Raw genomic sequence first — 20,873 nt, 5'->3', positions numbered from 1 at the left:
TTTACGAAGCGCGTGGAGGGGATCGTTAGTTTCTGCCCTATCCCTCTCCCGGGGGTTTTCGTCTCTCCTTCTCTCGTTTCCCCCTCCCCCTCGCCCCCTTTCGCGATTTTCTATCTTCTGCTCTCTTCCTTCTCCCCCTGTTGTCGATGAGAGAGCGCGGCCGTCGCCGCCACCGCCGCCGCCGTCGCCACCACCGCCGCCAACTGCGGCCCCCTTATGAGCTCCCACTTTGCTGCCGTCACCGCCGATACCGCCGCGCTATACCGCCTCTCTGTCTATCCGCGTGCGCTACCTGAATCGACTCACCCGGGATGCTGCAATTGTTGACAATGCCGAGGAGCGAGAGGGAGTGAGAGGGGGCGAGAGTTTGTCGCGGGGTTCCGCGCGATTCCGCATTTCGGCCCCCGACAGCCGAACGGAGCGGGTGCCGGAGTCGTTCTCCGTGTGACACTCCAGTAGTACGCCGTAGCGAAAACCTTTACGGAAGTGTGCGGGCGCGTGCGCGCGTTAATCGGGAAGTATCCACCTTATTCGCGAGCGTTGGAATTTCGCGATTCGTCTCGACGATGGTGCGCGTGGAAACCGCCGACTCGTGACGCGATCGTCGCACACAGTGTGTCGAGCAGTATCGATTCCGCGCCGTCGCCGACGAATACGTGGCGAGAGAGAGGAGGTCGGTTGGAGCGAGTCTCAGAATCGTCCCTCTCCGGCATGGGGGCGAGCATCATCATCATCATCGGCATCACGGCTTCGCGCCCGGTCCCAATCATTCGGGGCGCGCGGTGATCGCGTCGTCGTCATCATCATCATCATCGTCATCGTCGGGAGATATATACCTCCCGGCGTCGCGAGTGCCGTTAACGTCAACAAGCAACCAACGACATGTCGCTTCCCCGCGGCGTCGGCCTCGGCGTCGACGTCGGCCAACTGATGCAGCACCAGCAGCAGCAACAGCAGCATCACGTGCTGCCGGCCGCGTTCTTCCTGCGCGCCAGTGCCGAGAGATATCAGCGGACCCCCAAGTGCGCGCGCTGTCGTAATCACGGGGTCGTGTCCGCGCTCAAGGGGCACAAGCGTTATTGCCGATGGCGGGATTGCGTGTGTGCCAAGTGCACCCTCATCGCCGAAAGGCAACGCGTCATGGCTGCTCAGGTAAGATTACTGTAAGGATTATTGTGTTGGATCATTTTTACAAACAATTGTCAACGGGATTTTACTTGTGATTGGAAAAACATCATCGGCATAGAGCGCGGGATTGTAATCGATGTAGCTTAGATGGATTCAAGTTTGGATGAATACCATCTCGAGAAAGAATATTTCGCATTGCTCATCATCATTACGAATAATATAGAATCTGTCATAGGAACTGTCATTTGTAGCAACGCGCAAATTTAAATTCGTCAATATTAGAGAAATGAGTATATAAGAAAACTGTGATTGTCAAACAAGAAATGTCAAGATACTTACTTATTGTTAGACTTCCATTAAAATTTTATATTTAATAATTTTCTATATTTAATAATTTTTAATTCTATATTTAATAATTTGTTACCACCATTTCCGTAAAAATGTGCGATTATTAGAAAGGATATAAATTATAAAATACATATAATATTATGTGTACGTATTGAGATAAAATATATCCCATTAAAAAGTCAATGTCAATTAATAGGACATTATTTATGTCAAGAGAGGTTTCGAGATTATATCATAATTATATCATAATTATAACAAGTGGATAAACACAATTGCAGAGTGAATTAAATTATCAGTTAAAGGTACAATCAAATGTGCGAATTACATTTGTCGCTATTTAATTTTATTAATACTCTTTTATTAAATATTTTTTCTAGAGCGTGAGAGAAAGAGACAGTTTATACTTGTAATTAGTTTTTCATTCTTTTCATCTCTTTTCCTTTCATCTTCTAATCTTCTTCTTTAATTCATCATATTTTATATATGTAGGTATAATATTATATATATATTGTGCGTTGTTTATATTTCTCAGTTTATTGAAAATAATACTTGATATCTCTTTAGAGCTGTCACTGAGGCAGTTTTTCGACATAATACAAGCACGTTAGGGTAGCTCATAGATGAGATAAAATTACCAGCTCATGTAACGTTTCAGGATCGTAATACTATACATGTACCCGAGATTTCGTTTCGAGCCCCCCTTCATACGATCGACTTATATTCGGCCCGGTTCGATTTCACTCGAAATCTCGGCCTTCTATTTCTGCGAATTCCTAACTTTTTTATATTCTTGGGCTAACAAAATGATCGATGAATACATGATTGATCGTGATCCGTGTATAATAGAGGGCATGCTACGGCACGAAACCTAATTAACCGCGATTTATAATTAAAAGATTCTTCTTTTATTAATATCGCGTATTCTCTAAAAACATGGAATGTTTTAATTACAAGCGATGTTATTTATTAAATACATCGTTAAATACATTTATTAAATACATCGGACGTAATATCACTGGGTGGATGTGCATCTTATAACCAAAGACTCATTTATCTTCTAGCAGTTATGCCGATAGTTCGTCAAGAACGAGAACGTTTTATAAAATCGAATCTATTTATCAGAAGTCGCGAAACTCGCTCGCTCCAAAAATGCACAGAAAGAGAGCAATAAATAACTCATAATTTCTTTCAAAACCGGAATGAAAGATCGTAGCAAATTTCAGATTGATAAAAAATTTTCTAAAAATTCCGACACATTTTCATCTAAATTTTGCAATCCCGTTGTTGGAAAGAAATTTCAGAAAATCTGTCTTAATCATCAGAGTCGTTTATCCCCAAAGAAAACGTACTGTCTGGAAATTCCGAAAAAGCTTCTCGACAAACATTTCGATCAATTTCTTCTTACAACACACGTCATATCCTTCCCTCCCGCGTTCTCATTGCACAAACGACTCACCGAACGAATTGTTTCAGGTCGCCCTGAGACGGCAGCAGGCCCAGGAGGAGAGCGAGGCGCGCGAGCTGGGCCTGCAATTGCAATACAATACCGGCAGCTGCACCACCGCTCCCGTTCTACCGGCGGCCGCCGGCGCGACGCCAGCTGGTAGCCCGCCCCCGCACCCGGCTCACGTAGCGAGTCCGGCGGGCCTCGCGATACCCGCGGCGGCCGCGGCGGCCGCCGCCGCCGCCGCCGTTCACATCCAGACGCAGCTCCAGCATCAACCAGCCGAATGCGGCCTCTTGCCGAGGAAGAGGTCCACCCAGGACGATTACCGGCAGCCCAAGATCGAGAAGAGCGACCCCGTCGTCGGTGAGCGAATCGTACTCATCTCAGATTAGATTAAGAGAATTCTTTCTTTTTTTTTTTTTCTTTAAGAGGCATCAGTTAAAGTTTTCCAAGTTGTTTTGTACGTGATGATAGAAATTTTGGACGGAAATATTGTACTTGGAAGTAAATCGAGACCGCAGGAAAGGAAAGCCGGCGCATCGCTACTTTAGAAGGAGGGCGCAATAAAACCGCGGGCGTGTAATCGGCGGCACGCGACCAAGAAGCCGGGCGCGCATGTGCATGTTCTTGGGCACGCACGCGTGGCTTGGCGGACGTGAGAGTGCCCATTAGGAGCGTGCGTATACCACCGCCTTTAAGTAGGCCAAGTGGCCCCGCCGTTGTGGGCCCGTATATAATGTTGTTAAGTAAATAATGGCCGCGAACTCGCGGGCCCTTATTATACCACTCGAGGGGGGGCGAAAATCGTGTACTCGTTAGTGCCGGCCTTTAATTCTCCACGTTCGACCCTTCCGCGGAAGGACTCCTTTTCCACGACAGGCTCATTCTCACCCCAAGTGGAGCGCACACGCGACCTCACGTAAGCCCTCTCTCGTTTCTCTGATAAATGCGCGCACCTTGCGCGGCGTCTTTAAGTATCGACGAATCTATTTGGCAAAATCGCTGGCCCGTTTGATCGAGATGCTCGATAAAAAATGTGTATCTTATCCTTAAAATATACTTTTTTAGAATAACTGAATGTATCTACGTCTTTGAATTGTCGGTACTTACTCCTTATTAAAATATTAACGTCAGATAAAATTGGAATCATAGATGTTTTATGGGTGACATTTATAATGTGAAATATCCGGAGCATCCACTCCTCAAAATCAGTTTTTTTTTTTTTTTTCGACCAGTATCACTTAATAACAATGCAGTTGCAATCGATTATCGGTTCGTAAGGACCACTTTATGTAGCACTTTTCTATCGCTCGCAATTGCATTTTATTTGTTATCTCTGGCGCTGACAAAGGATTGGCCCTTCGTTGGCGCTCTCGTGTCGCGAATAGTTGCGGTTGATAAAATTTACCTGTATCGTGACACATCTCGTTACACGCATGTCCATTCAGCTCGCGCTTGTAACAAAAGTGTGCGGGACAATCCACTCAACTGCTCATACACGCAATGCGTTTTACATTTCTGTCTTTTTCCAAACAAATGCGGAAGCGCTTTTCACGTCTTTTTGGCATAGATTCTGAAAAGAAATAAAGATAGATATATTCTAAATAATTTATTAAAAATGACAAATAAACAGAATAAAAAAATTCAATTTAATATACATATAAATAAGAACGATATATATTGTTAAATCTTTACTTTAGAAAAATTGCATTTTACAAAATATTTGCCCTTATATACGCGCATTCGGTTTTATTATTGTACGGAATTTTTATTTTATCCGGACTTTCCGCGATGTATTCCTGATTATATCGCTTCAAGAGAAAGAAGGAGAAAAAGAGGCGAGGAAAGCACAAGGTCTGATAGCGATCGTCGTGCAAGCGAATTCGAAGCGCGCAAAAAGAGGCAAGCGGCGTCGACAAAGAATATCAGGAGCGAAACGTTTTTCTTCGAGATAGAGGTGCTTCTTTATAGAACACAGATTCTGTCACTGATAGGAAAAAAAAAAAAAGATCGCGAAGAAGGACACTCTTTAACTTTTAAAAGTAATTAAGGATTAAAGTGAAATTGTTTCTCTTTCGTATCCATTAATGCGAATTCAATTAAAATCTGTCAAGTCCAATATCGATCAAATTTATATCAATAAATTTTTAATAATAATCAATGAAGATAGATTTCCAAAAAATTCCACACATTTATTCGCCATTTAAAGAGTTGAAAATTATTATCTAAGGCATGTGTCTTATCGCGGCATTATTTTTATTCACTAATAAATTTTTCACTTTTAACATCTCTGCTAAAAGAAAATCCATTTAAAAAAATTGATAAAAAAATTTTAAACCGCGACGGCGACCGACATTGCGTTGATGAAGATAACTTTTCGCGTCGCGATAACTTTACATTAATCCGTTACAAAATTACTTCCGCTGAAATTACATCCGTTCGTCTAATCACGCGAAAATTTTGATCATTGATGCGGTCGAAAACAGTAAAAACCGCGAAGAACCGACGAAGGCACTGTCCCACCTCGGCGAGGACGAGAGAGAGAGAGAGAGAGAGCGCCCCTCGGGCGCACCTGGATTCAATTACGACCCCAAGTGTACCTGCCTGTCTACGTCTTTGCGGGATGAGGGAGAGAATGTAAGATGTCTCTCCGGCCGATCTTCGAAACAGAGTGCTTACAGTAGTATATAGACGAGCCGGGGAGAGAGTCTCCGGTCGAGAAGTTTAGCAGTAATTGAATTTCTCGGGCCAGTGCCTTCGACCGCGGGGGATTCTGGGTTGGTCGTGTACGCACTCACACATACACACACACGCAAACATTCTCCATCTCTTTCTCTCTCTCTCTCTCTTTCTGGCTAGGTCGGAAAGATCACGAGGTTGCCCCCGCTGCCAAGTGGGTGGGTGGCACTCTCGGTGGCGGAGAGAAACTCGACGAGCCCCCATTATATCGCGAACGGGGAAAGAGATATCCACCTCTTTATACTTAAATGTTGAGGGAACGGACACTCGCGCGACTTGACGAAAAAGGGAGAAAAAATCAAGGGATCTCCCTTTCTTCGAACGCGCGGGGGGAAAAACTTTTCACGAGGGGAAAACGCCGGGAAGGAAATTTCTGCGGTTTCTTTATTCCGTTATTCTACACTTTCGTCAGGTTAGCGGCTACTACCTTTCCGTTTTGATAATTTTTATCACCATTGCGATGTGAGGGGGAATCGTGGAATGTCATTAATCCTCCTTGTTCGGAGATATTCCCGCGGTGCGAACGGAATATTTATCTGACAGACTTCACTGGTTTTGAAAATTTATAATAATTGTCTGAAACGATTGGACATTTTCGTTGTAATAAATGTTAATTTTATCAAATTGATGATTTATTAATAATGTAATTAAAATAGTAAAGATAGAGAGGGAGAGAGAGAGAGAGAGAGAGAGAGAGAGAGAGAGAGAGAGAGAGAGAGAGAGAGATAATAAGGGTATTCTCGTGCATTTTAATCATATGTGTATTTATTTGTATTTTCAATATATTTTTAATATTTATTTTGAAGATTCCTCATTCATATTTTTTGATTATTTTTTAACTTCTCAAAAATATCATAAAACCTACCTTAGCGCGACATGTATCTTTTAATATTCAAATCAAATTAAACTCTCTTCTCTTAGACGCGTACATAAACAATGTTCGATAATTTTTTCTTTCGCGTACAACAATAATTGATTGCTACGGATAAATCCAAGTGTTGGATCGTACCAATTGACATTTACGAGGGATTAAAGTGCACGAGCCGTGGATATCGTGTGGCAAAGGACGGCAGTCATTACGTCGAAAAGGATGCGGATTGTAGAGATTTGGTCTTTCTCCTGAAATTCTCTTCCTGTGGAGGAGCAGGGAGGATGAGACCGCGGCCTCTTTGTGGGAATACGCGCGGATGGCGCACACACCACACACACACACACACACACACACACACACACACACACATGCGCGCGCGACGGGCGCCTTTTGTACGTACGTGTGCGACACACCCTTTATCCCGTAAGGATCACTTGGTCGCTCCGTCTACCGGGGGACCATTATCCAGCAGTTTCTCCAAGCAAAAGAGAGAGAGAGAGAGAGAGAGAGAGAGAGAGAGAGAGAGGAAGAGGGATAGAAGCTTCTTCGAGTGTCCAAGAAACTTTGTGAAAGACCAGTTCGCTTCCGTTCTTCGTCCTTCGCGGCTGCGGAGGACACCAGGAAATTATTTCGTTCCCGCTGTAATACGGGATCCCCTTGGATCCGTCCGCCTAGCCCGCGCTCGCGTGAATTCACGCGACGTCAAATAAGCGAGAAAGATTCCGATCGCATCACTCGATCTTTCTCAGAGGAGATATCGAAAGCTCCACCTGTCTCTCGTGTGTCCCCTTTTTCGAATTATTATTTTTTTTTTTTTTTTGACTTTTTCCTTAATATAAAATAAATCGATAAAATTTGTCGATTAAATCAGTTACATAAAAAAAAAATCTTTAAGAGTGTTTAATTATAAAACGTTGCAAAAAAAAAGAGAGAATTAATAACGGCGAGAGCCGGTGCCGTTAATCGATCCACCCATTACATCAGCTTGGTGGTACACCGAGGTACATACGGCGCGGGAAAGAGAGAGAGAGAGAGAGAGAGAGAGAGAGAGAGAACTCGGCAAGCAAACACACACGGATTTAAGTAATCAAATCCGAAGCCGGATCGCGGCAGGATCACGCGGCACGCTCATCGGCACGGCTACTTATGCTCTTACGACGTGCCTGGCAACATTGTTTGCAAAGAGTCAGCGGGACTTCGGGGAACACAAACGCGGACAGATAGGTAAGGCCTCTGGGGCCCGACCTTACCTATTTGCATAGGTGTACCCTGGGCTCTCTCTCTCTCTCTCTCTCTCTCTCTCTCTTCCCGAGGTCGGATGCATGTACACGTGCAACGCCGCCGAAGGAGCACGTCTCTCTTAAGAGTGTTTGAACAAAACTTCTGCCAGGCGCGTTCTCCGACTACGCGCGTTTTCCCTCCCCTCCCCCTCCCCCTTCCCCCCTTTCTCGCCCCCTCGCCGATCGCCTGATCTCACGCGATTCCCCTAGGATCTCTTCTTCTTCTTCTTGCTAGGCCTTAGCCAGTAAGCTCGATCTCTCTGTTGATCGATGATACGAGATCCGCGGGAATGTCGCTAAATGGCATCTTTGCGAAGACGTGATTTCAATGCCGGTTAACTCGGCGTGAATGCGCAAAGCGAGTGAGTGAACTGATGCTCTCCACATACAAAATGATATGGAGATGCGCTGCGAGCGGTTGTGAAGTTGTTGCTCGGCTCTTTCGTAATGTTTGAAAATTTGGTATGAAGATGCTGAGAGAGGGAGGGAGGGAGGAAGGGAAGGAGGGAAGTAGGAAGGTCTCGAGGCTACTGTAACAAGGATAAGATAATCGAACGCGTCATCCGACCTGCACGATCAGATTCTCTCCTTCGCATATTTCCTCGCGAATTTTTTTCGTCTTTAATTCAATCTTCTAAGAAGCGCGCGCGCTCCTCCAAAAATTTCCGTAGTATTATCATATCGCGCATATATGTCCACGGTTGACTCGATGCAACCTAGTTTCGTCGAAGACCGGTTAAAATAATCTTCCGAAGCCGTATCAGCCCTCGCGAAAAGAAAAAGAGCGATGCAGAGGGAAATCAGACACTTAACAGCGGCGGCAGAGGCTTCGCTCTTCTGCTACTTCCGCGACTATATAAAAGAACCTTTCGATCCGGTCGACTTAATTAATTTGATAGAGGGACGTTCAAGTATTCGATCGCGTAAAAAGACACGCATTCGCATAATATTTTATGTTTAGTAATGAACGTACTTATATTGCATCTTTAGCGAAAAGAGATTTGATGGGGATTCTATAACAATATTTTTTTGCAAATTAATAATAATATAATAATTTATTATTTAATATTATTTAATAATTTCATAATTTCACAATTTTTTCCGGAATTAATAATAATTTAATTAACAATTGCGTAATAATTTACAGATACAGATATAAATATAATAATACAATACTGTATAAATATAAATATAATTTTTTGCGAATTAATAATATAATAATATAATGATTTATTAACATGATTTAATAATTTAACTAATTTTAATTTTTTCCGGAATTAATAATAATATAATTAATAATCGTATAAATTTTCCTTTAATGTACGATAAAAAAAAAAAAAATTAAAGAATAACGCGAACTTTTAATCCAAACAACAACTGTATAAATGCAACTCAACTCGGGAGTCGATTGCGAGACAAGTCTTTCCCGACACGCGACAACATGGCGGTCTAGTCTCCTCGCGTATACGCGACGCATTGGCGAGCATCCAGCCGTGCGTGAAAAGCCATCCAAGTTGTAGAACCGGCACGGCGGGTCTGTAGGAAGGAAAAACTAACGATCACGTTATATTCCTCGGGAAATAAAAAGAAGCGGGACGGTGAGGCGGCGCGCGCGGAAGGACGAGCTCTCCAAGGAACCCCTGTAGGGCGGGGGAATGGAAACGCGACAGAACGGGGAAGGGCGAATCGCTCGTTCTCCTCTGTCCTCCACCCCCCTCCCCTCTCCCCCTCCCTCTTTCCACCCGCCGAGGAAGCCGTTTTGGGAAGAGAGCGAGAGAGCTCTGGCAAAACGTTTACGAGGCATAAACGCCAAAACAAAAGGCGGCTGGGCGCGAAACAATTAAAAACGTTACGCCCGATCGCTCTCCAACGTACTCCTCTTTTGCTCTCGGTTTCTTCTCTCTCTCTCTCTCTCTCTTTCTGTCTCCCATCTTTTTCCACATCCTTCTCTCTCTCTCTCTCTCTCTTGATTCTCACCCTATCCATCATACACCCCGTACACACAATCATCCCCGTATTCAACCCCTTTCATCGCGACGCAACACAACGAAAACACACGGACGTTGTAAAGCGTTGCTCCCACGCGCATACAAACATACATACATACATACATACGCATGTATATACAGACACACACACACATACACGTGTACATACATGTATATATGCAGGCTTGGAAATAAAAGGGAATCGCGACGATTTAATGACTGATCGGGCTGTTGCTCGCTGTTGCTGTCGCTGCAAGCTGAAGGGCTCTTCCTCTCCCCCTCCCCCTCTCCCGCTCATCTCGTTCCTGCTTTTTCCTCTCCCCCCCCCCTCCCCGCTCCCACTCACTCTCTTCCTCTTTCTCTTGGTGCGCCCGATAAGGAACTTGCCTTTTCTTATTCGAGCTCTCCCGAATCAATTGCGTCATTTCTGCGCGGCAGATCGGGCGCTGCTATTTTCCGGGCGTATCGATACGTAATAATGAGAGTCTTTTCTCGTTGCTCAGATCCCGTTTCCGGGCTTGAGTCTACAAGCTGCAGCGTGCATATCGTGGTATCCTATACTGCAAATTCTCTGCAAATTCTCTCTTTCTCTCTGATTATTTTCTTGACTACTGTGCTTTCTTTCCTCGAAGCCACGCTGTTTCATAAATTTAATTGTAATATCTCGCATAAGACACACACATGACGATGAATGGTTTTGGAATTAATTTATTTTTCAGCATCTATTCTCTATTCTCTTCGATCCTCCATTTGTTCCGGTTTAGATTAGTCGAAAGATTCGATGTATAAATATTTGTCGTACAGATAAATAAGTGAATGAAAGAAAAGATTCTTTTCCTATATTAATATTATATTAATATTATAATTTTGACTACAGAATTTTTTATGATAACAAGACAGAAATTTTAGTATTATATAAAGACAAGTTTGTAGTAGCTATATTTTTCCTGATACATATATATATATATATATATATATATATATATATATATATATAATTTTTGCATATAAAAATTCTTTTTTAGATTATTCAATTTAAACGCATCTCATTTCTATGTATATATATATATATATATATATATATATATATATATATATATATATATATTCATACCTTGCGCGATAAATATTAAATCGCAAGCAGGATTTCAGTTTATAGCAGGAAAACTTTTGGCGTAAATTATCTCCAGCTGTAATTTAATAGACCCCTCCCCCTCCCCCAGCCCGAAATTAACATCATTTACAAAGGCCATTTATCAATCGCATGCGCGGTCAAAGAAAGAGAAAGCGTTTCCGAGCTCCGCGTACACACTCGAGTTACTTTACGGTCTTACGAACAATAGAAACTGATAATTCACTCACTCACCGTCTCCCTCGTGTAATATCGGGGATCTAGAACTGGCAAACTTGAAATTCATGCTGCTACAGATTTACGTTGGAGGAAAAGTGACAGGGGATAGTGAGGGCTAGCTAAAAATTCAAATTTCAATCAAGATATCCTCGCAATATATAATACATAATCGCGAAACCAAATACGTTGATATTTTTCAATAAAAAAAAAAATTTCTAAATTTTCAAAGACGGTTATATTCCGATCTTGCTGAAAACTTTGAGCTTCCTTTTTCTTGTAAATAAAGGATAATGATGGTACGATAATACACGCTCTGTTTCCTCGACGAGCGATTTTATGCAACCCTCCAATGGAATTATTGTAAAGATATCCTTACTGAATCTTGAATCGTCTTGCCCAGAAGCAAGGAGAGAGACCATCCGAGGAAAGATGACAAGGGATAGAAGACTAAAAATTCAAATAGGATATCTTTGCAATATATAATACATAATTGCGGCTATAATATGTCTATACTTTTCAATAAAAAAGAAATATATTGAAATTTTTAAAAACAGTCATATTCCAATCTTGTTGAAAACTTTTAGCTTCCTTTTCCTTATAACTAAAGGATATGATACAATACAGGTTCCATTTCCTCGACAAGCGATTTTATACAGCCCTCCAAGTGGAATTATTGTAAAGATATCCTTACTGAATCTTGAATCGTCTTGCCCAGAAGCAAGGAGACGCAAGGGTTTGTATCGAGGAAGGCGCGCGGGCTCGTTTCGCCTAAGCCTAATTTATAGGGATGTTTCGTGTCCTCCACAGTTGCCCCGCCAGGCCTCTGTGTGTCCTATTACTCCTATTCTCTATTATGCGCCGCCGTAGGCCGCCGGGGAGCCTCTCCCGATATCTATGTGCCATTCTAAATTATTCGGTATTGTCCTCGCATGATTCCATTGTCCGCGTCTGTCTCCACCGTGCGCTGATACGCCACGCCGCCGCAGGTTAGGGCGTAGACCTACAACAACACCCGGCCGCCGCCGCCGCGCCGGTCCGGGTATGTTGTGTGAGCGTGTATCTGCTTCGAGTGCGCGTCTTGTCATCGCCGTCGGTCAAGAGAGAGATCCGCACTCTCGTATGTACATCGTCCAACATGTCTAATTAATCGCCGCCACCGATCTCGCCGCCGTAAGAATGTGTGGACCGACAGGGACCGACAGGGACCTGTCCGTGACGGCTGGGTGATCGGTGATCGCGAATGACGTATTGTTGCTAGTATGCTAACTAAAGGCTACTATGTGCACAACGCCAGGAGAGATAAGTTTTCTAAGCATCGTGCGTGCTGCTTTGAAGCGACAATCTCTGATGGCTGATAAGAATGGGAGAAATGAATGAGCTTTGATATCGGATATATCGTCATGACGTAATGGCATAATGACATTCAGTTCCTGATATTGTCATTTTTTTATAATTTTTTAATGACAAGTAGCTTTTGTAATTTTGACAGTATGGAGAAGAGTTTAGAAGAGTCTTTGAATAATTGAAAGATAAATATATGACGAAATCGAACATTTTTATTTAACGAAAGACTCGATAGTTCGACAACATTTATCGATATTTACCGACACGTTTACGCTATTCGATTTAATGTCGACCTTTCTTTGCCAAGTCGTGGATGAGTACGTATCTCTGGCGCTTCTCTCTTCTTCAAGGCACGAAACAAGTTTTATTAACTTCCTCGCGTCTCAAAATACACGCTAGGTATATATATATATATATACGGTCGCCCCGCGTCGAAAGACACACCCAAGAAGAAGTTAGATCTCTCATTCGTGTGTGTACGTGTGTGCTCGGGGATGGGAGAGATTACAATAAATTGCACACGCACCCTTCTCGAAATTCAAGACAAGTACCGGGTGAAAAGGGAAAGAGGGAAGGGGAAGAAAAAGATTCCTGTTCGCGATACTGTGTTCTCTATTGCCGCCACGTCGCTTCGCCTCGCCTAGAAGGGCGTTTTTTTTGTTTTTTTTCACAACGTGTTCTCGTTTTTCTCATCTCTTCCGCCATTGATTAGACTTTTGAGAGCACTTTCGAGAAGGACACTGGACGCTTCGTAACGTATCGTGCGAGATATATTCCCAATTTTTCTTATCCGCGATTCTTTTCTTCTAAAAATCCATAGGTTAGGTTAGATTAGATTAGGTTAAGTTAGGTATTAATTTGATATATTTCGCGATTCAAGAACTATTACACATACCTCCGACGTTTTCGAATAGCAAATAGGGAGGAAAAGGCCGAGAACTCTCGAGTTACTCCAATACGACACCTCGTAAAGGATAACTCTCTTTTCAAGCTGCGTTTAAAAGATCGCGCATAATAAATCGCCGGTAATTTCGCTGTCATTGTGAACCATGATACAGGACTCGTAACAGTGTTTGCACCGGGCGTCACCCGAGACACCCTGTGTACATTCGAGGAACGCGCAACGCACCGACACTTGACACCCTCAAGGACCCCAAGGTGGCAGACATATACGTGCACTTCGTTACGCCGCCGCGGGACTTTATGAAGGTTACAAATAGAGGGATATATATATATATATATATATATATATATATATATATATATATGAATTTCAGCGTCGTGTGGCACGCACGAAGAGAGCCGGAGGGGTTGATCCTACGACGGGTATATAGTGTAGGGGGCAGGGGAGGGGGGGAGGGGAGGGGAGTCTCCCTGCGAGAGAATGATATTTTAATAACCGCCTGGTAATATCTACCGGCGATTTTCTCTCTTACCCGGTGTACCCGGTGGATATACACACGTGTTCGTGTGCGTCGGTGTACGCGAGACACTTATACGAACGTTTCGTGGCACGTCGAAGGGCAGAGGGAGGGAGGAAGGAAGGGGAGTAGGATTAAGAGTCTTCTCTATCTCGGTGCGCCAGCAGCTACATTAACACCGGCCCACGATATTGCATTCCTTTCCTTTGACGTCGGCCGGATGTCAATTATTAATGTTATTATCTGGATGCCGGAAGGGCGGGACGATGTTGGGGGCGGGGGAGGGTATGGATGGGGAGAAGAGGCTGTATCCTGTTGCGGAATTTTTCCCTTCGAGAGGAGAGAACCCGTTCGCGCTCGATATTATCTCGATTCATTCTGACAAATCGACGGATCGGTTGTGATCGGATTTTGAAGATTTATTAGCGGCGCAAATTAATGAGGACAATAAACTTAAATTTATATTACTTAATTATATAAGATATTATTTAATTATGTAATATATTATTTAGTTATATAATATATTATTTAAATATATATATTGTATGTAATAATATTTAATTTCATACTATTTAATATTTAATATTATAATATTTAATTTTATATTATTTTCGCATTCTAATCGAGAAGCAGCACGTGATTAGCGAAAGTGAGAATTGTGATTTTTTTCTTCGATTAGAATCTGAGAGAAACAGGCGAAAGACGGGATTGAAACGTACACCGTAAAGGAGATTAAATAATCGCCTACTGATCGATAAGTCACATGGTATATACTCGGCCCGTATTCTCCCGTCGAGGAAACGTAATTCTCCATGCGAAGGAGAAATCGCGGTTAAGCGCAGCACGCTAAAGAGTCCCGGCGTGCTTGAACGGCACGAGCGAAAGGGCGCTCGAACAAGAGGGTGGATTGGTTTAGGGGGGGGGGAGGCAGGGGGAGACGAAAACTGAAGCCGTTCGCGTAGCCGCTCCTCTGGCTACATATATTTCCCCGATCTATCAATCTCTCTCTCTCTCTCTCTCTCTCTCTCTCTCTCTCTCTCTCTCTCTCTCTCTCTCTCTCTCTCTCTCTCCCCCCTGCTAATAAACGGACGGTTAAACTTTTTAACGAGCGGTCAGAGACTTGCACTCGCACGCGCGGGGGATTCTTTCACGCATTTTTCACCGACGTGTGCGCATACACGAATGCTACAAAACTCGAGGCTGCTCCGTGCCCTGCTTTACTTTTCGCCGGAATAAAACGCCGGAGAGAGAGAGAGAGAGAGAGAGAGATGCCTCTTTGCGCGACCTCCCTCAATTATTCTCCAATAATCTCGATTGAGTAAAAACAGGGGAGGTCGCGATTTCCTTATTTTTTTTTTTACAAAATTTAAGTAGAGACACTCCGTATTTTTGCAGGATCGAAGCGATCCAGAGTCTCCGAGAGCACGACGGCAACGATTCTGTCAACCAGTGACATTGGTAACGAGGATGATCGTGATTCCGATTCTGGTGGCGAGCTCCGAGTCGATCATTCATTAGGTATACCAAAATCATTGAAACATATCTATATACATTGTCTGAGAATTACATCTTTTACCTTATTCTTTTCTTCAGTGTGAAATAATAATCTCTTATATCTTTGTCTCTCAATAGATCAAACAAATGTAAAAAATTATTTTTCCATTCATGCATTAATGATAGACAAGGATGTAGAATTAGAATTAGAATATTAATATTAAAAAAAAAATAAAAAAAAGATATTTCATTATCTATATACATTGTCTGAGAATTACATCTTTTACCTTATTCTTTTCTTCAGTGTGAAATAATAATCCCTTATATCTTTGTCTCTCAATAGATCAAACAAATGTAAAAAATTATTTTTCTATTCATGCATTAATGATAGACAAGGATGTAGAATTAGAATCTTAATATTAAAAAGAAAAATAAAAAAAAGATATTTCATTACACTTAATCGTTCCGTTTCTTTCCGTCCTGCAATTAAGGCCGGCATTTCAATTGCCCCTCGTTACAATCGACTTCAAGCTCCCCTCGTGTTCTCGCACACGTCATTAAGCTGTTGAGCTCCCCGCATAAAGTTCTCCCGCGAAGTGGCGAATGTTACAGTGGTGCCGACTTCGTCGGGGATACCGGAATCCGGCGAGGCGACGCTGAGAAAGCGCACCAGCAGCCTCAACGATTCCGAGGACGGCAGTCCCGAACCGGGCTCGCAGAGCCCGACGCACACGCCGCCCTTGACGCCGGCCTTGACGCCCCAGAGGGAGGACACACCGGCGCCGGAGAACCTCAGCCTACGCAAGAGCGATAGCCCCCCGCAGCAGACGCAACAGACCACCCTACAACCGGTGGACCTGGTGCAACCTAGGCAGAGTCCCCCGCTTCCCCCGTTAGCTGTGAGTTGTACTTATTAGAGTGCCTTTGCCGAGTGTATCCGTCAAATCTAATTCATCTTGAGCCATCGAGGAAATATTTTAGATTTATGGTTGGTATTAAGTACATTGCAGAGATAAAAGATAGGGTGTCTACTGTCTGGAAAAATATGGGACACCTGGATTTTTTTTTTTTTTGTACTTGGACAAACCAGAGAATTCTCATGGAATTTTATTGGGATATATCGGGGAATTTAAAAAAAAATCCTCTCTTTGGTAATTTTGCTTTTATATTAAACAGTAAACTTGGCAAGAGCCAAGTGAATTATATGCTTGAACTATATTGTCAATATATATCTATCTCTTTGTTTATATACAGGATGTGACTTAAAGACCGTCCACTAAGCCTTATTCTTTACCAAAAAATGAATCGAAAAGTCCTGAGATATTTTTTTCTTCAACCCTTAATAAAGGAGTAATTAATGAGGAGTAAAGTCCGGCCAATCAGCGTAGGCCTAACTTTGCTCAATAATTATTCCTTTATTAAGTGTTATAGAAAAAAATGATTCAGGACTTTACGACACATTTTTTGATAAGGAATAACACTATGTACTTAGTGGTCTTTAAGTAACAACCTGTATATTCAATGTCTACAAAGTATTGAATATGCAATATATATACTTCATTGTAATTTTTAGTGTGATGAAAAATAATGAAAATGTTACGCAAATAAAGAATGTTTATTTTGCGGGATCCATTCAGTTTTTTCAGTACATTTGCAAATCTAGCACTTGAAACTTAAGTAGCTCTGTGTTCTTCCTTTGTATGAAAACCCAGAAGGCGCATACAAAAATAAAAAAAGATCATTGCACCAAAAGATCTTTAAAGGATTCTCTTTATCTGAAATTTGAACAAGAATACCCCAAAATATCAGAGAATTTTTTTTTTCTTAGAAGATTTGAGTAGACATCCTGATCTCTCTCTCTCTCTCTCTCTCTCTCTCTCTCTTTCTCTCTCTCAGTTTCTCAAAATTGCAATCACAAAATATTTCAGCGAACAAAGTTCTCTTCGTTAATAAAAAAAAAACCGATATATTTATCCGCACCGCGCACCGTCAAAGGGAGGAGAGAAGGAGTTTTTTTTCTTGTCTTTTTTTCTTGTGAGGGTGAAGCTACGAGAGCCGACAATTTACAAACTCGCTCTTGCGATTTTGCAGGCCGCGGCGACGGTGCATTTTCCTCCGTACGCGCCTCTTTACGGACCGACGGCGAGCCCGTTGGCGTATTGCACGCCGGCGCTGTATCAGCATCAGCACCACCATCACATACCCGAGCCGCGAGAGATTCAGATGCAGATGCAGATGCAGAATCTTCAGCAGACCTGCGGATTGCAACTGCAGCAACAGCAGCAGCAGCAACAGCAGCAACGTTCGCCGGTGGACGTCCTGCTACGAGTGTTCCCCGGGAGACGTCGCGCCGACGTCGAAGCGCTTCTTCATCGTTGCAAAGGTAGGATCTTTAAAATTTTTTCGGGACCCCCCCCCCCCCATCGATGAGCGAGGAGCTTTTCGAACAATCATACGTGAGGCGAAGACTCGTTTCGAAAACAATGATTACAATGACGGCAATGATATGATTGGCATATGCTTTTTTTCACGATGCGTGTAATGTAAGCAGTTCTTCAAGGTTTTTAAAGAAAATTTATATTCGCTTTTTAAAATCAAATTTATATTTTGATAATTTTTTTGGTCACAATATAATTATATTTAATTACTCGAAAAATTGCGTATACGTGAAAATTTCGATCTTATGAGGAAAATCACAAGTTGGTTTATTATTTTATTTCTCTCTCTCTCTCTCTCTCTCTCTCTCTCTCTCTCTCTCTCTCTCTCTCTCTCGATAATCGCCTCTTTTTTCAATACAAAATTATAGCCTGACCCATTGACACGAGCTGTAAATTTCTTGGTCGAATAAATTATGAGATTCTAACGCATTGTCATAGTTCCCTCCTCTTTGCGACAATTATTATCGCCACGTCATTATCATTTCATTTCTTCGACGTAGTGTTTCGAATATACGTGTAATCGTGAAACGTTTATCCGTTTACGTTCACTTTCAGGAAAATTTGTAGGAAAACGTTTATATGTAAAGCTCGCTATTAATATACGTTTAAACGAAAACACGTTTACTTTATATATTTAGTACATCTATTTATTAGAAACGTCTTTATATATACTATTTTAATATTTTTGTATACATATATATATATATATATATATATATATATATATATATATGTCTTTTTATATCGTATATAGAATTATACATAGTATTTTATTATTATATATATATCATTTCCATTTTTAGTATATCCCCAAATGTTTTTTTCCACCTCAAAAAAGTTTTCGTAAAGAGAGGAAAGATTCCTCTATAAATATACTCTTATATTCTCTAACAACAACATAATTATATCTGTAATAAATATTTCAATGAGAAAGTACATTCAAAAGTAAAGTACTTACTAAAGGAATAAACATTTATAAAAAAAAAAAAGAAACGTCAAAATATTCGGAAAGACATTTCTATTAGACGAGTGTGCTAAATATAATACAGATATATTTTCGTTTAAACATATAATAATAACAATAAATCATAGATTTAACACGCGCGTTCTGAAAAAAATTCTTTTTACTAAACGGATATATTAATTATACGTGTTTTCATTTAAATCATATAACAGCCCTAACAATACCATCTAATAATCGCGATAACGAAGAGACAAAAGCGAGAATCTGCCTGTTTGTCGGCAGGCGACGTGGTGTCAGCTATGGAGGTGTTGGTGTGCGAGGACAGCCTGCAGCCCAAATCGGCGTTCTCGCCGCTGGCGGGCGCCCTGGCGTCGGCGGCCGCGGCGTCCGCCGCTTCCGTCTCGGCGTACGCGAGCCGAGCCGCTTACTGCACCACCCCGATACCGTCGACGCGGCATCGCTTCCTGGCCGCGCCCTACACCGGCACCGGCTACCTGCCCACCGTCATCAAGCCGCCGAACCAGAGCCTGCACGCCAACGGCACCGCCGGCGACGCCTATCGGGAGACCAGTCCCGACGACGCCAGCGACAAGACCAGCTACTCCGAGTGACCGGACGAAAGCCATGCCGCCGTCTGGTCGTATCCCTCGATAGTCCCATAACGGACGACAAGGCTGCGCGAAGAAAAAGAGAGAGAGAGAGAGAGAGAGGGAGGGAGGGAGGGAGGCTTCGACGCCGGTCCGGTGGTCTCAGCCTCATCATCCGTGTATGACCAAAAGATTATTTATAATCCTATAATCGCGCCACGACAATAATAATGCGATCATCGGAAATAATACACTGGCGGAATCGACAATCCTCCTATCGAGAAGCTTGGAATTAATCGATCGGCGAGTCTTCCAGCATCTCCTAAGCGAATAACGACTTTGAATATTTCGAGGATATAATATCCACGGATGTAATCCTTCTGAGTAGAAGGAGTGAGAGAGGAAAGGAAATAGCCGAAATATATCTACGAGGCGAAAGAGAGATCCTTTTTCGTTTCCTCGGACTGGACATCGTTTTTAAATCATCTTTACACGGCGAATAAATTTAGTGACTGGCCGTCCTTTCGCTAGCGAGAATATTATTTAATTTCGATGGTTAGCAAAATACGTCGTCGCGGAGAGAAGTTCGGGATGGAAACTACGACTTTGAGAGACCGAGAAGCCCTGAGAAGAAACTCTCTAGGATCGAAGAATCGAAGCCACTCATTATCGACTCATTAATGAAGCTGTTCCAGTAGACAATAAATGAATAAATATCGTCACTCTTTGCATCGAGGACTTAGCGAGGGTGTCCGACAATCCGTTTTAATATTCGTACACGTATACATTTCTCTACGCGCGGAAAAAGATGCTCGGATTAATCAGATATCTCCGTGTTTAAAAAAAAAAGAAAAAAAAAAAAGAAAAAAAAAACTCCGCACCGAGATTCTGAGTTATCGTATACGATGATGCGAGGAAAGAAGCCGGAAGATGAAGGGATCTGCAGCCGCGATTCGTCTCTAAAGTATACTTTACACATGTGTAGATAAAGACTAATATAGACAGAGATATATGTGTGTGTGTGTGTGTGTGTGTATGCAGGTAACAAATTCATCGACGAGTATATCATCCGAAGGGGAAAGAGGGGGGGAGGTGAGTCTGTAAATACAACGTCTATATAGCTAATTTTATCTTGCATTAATCTCGAGAATTTGCCGGAATAATGTTAAACGCGTACGCACGTAATATACATATAAGTGTTTTGCCTGTAAGTATAAATAACGCCTGCAAGATATTTAGACTTTAGCCGCTAGCGGAACCGGAAGCATCGTTTTACCGTAGTTACCACTAATGACATGTTACTCGAAAATAATGTATAGACCGAAGATACATCCAATAAATAAGATATTGATATTCCACATACGTGTCTCTCCGCTCGCGCCCCTTCTTCTTTTTCCATCCGTCAAATTAATTTTTCCATACAAATAATTTTTATTTTGGAAAGAGTAATTAAGCAAAAAGAGAAAATTAATC

At 42.3% G+C, this 20,873-nt stretch overlaps 1 protein-coding gene across 1 annotated transcript; it reads left to right on the top strand.

Annotated features, from left to right (window-relative positions):
• The first annotated feature begins 737 nt into the window (after window positions 1–737).
• LOC126855126 (doublesex- and mab-3-related transcription factor A2) lies at window positions 738–19,424 on the top strand. The gene is made up of 6 exons (XM_050602520.1): window positions 738–1,152; window positions 2,950–3,286; window positions 15,313–15,435; window positions 16,024–16,310; window positions 17,503–17,794; window positions 19,096–19,424. Exons 1-6 carry the CDS (start codon window positions 883–885, stop codon window positions 19,422–19,424), a joined length of 1,638 nt encoding a protein of 545 aa, XP_050458477.1. The 5' UTR covers window positions 738–882.
• The last annotated feature ends 1,449 nt before the right edge of the window (window positions 19,425–20,873 follow it).

Source organism: Cataglyphis hispanica, chromosome 15, assembly GCF_021464435.1.
Source record: "Cataglyphis hispanica isolate Lineage 1 chromosome 15, ULB_Chis1_1.0, whole genome shotgun sequence".
Lineage (NCBI taxonomy): Eukaryota > Metazoa > Arthropoda > Insecta > Hymenoptera > Formicidae > Cataglyphis > Cataglyphis hispanica.
This window is presented reverse-complemented; position numbering and strand designations above follow the sequence as displayed.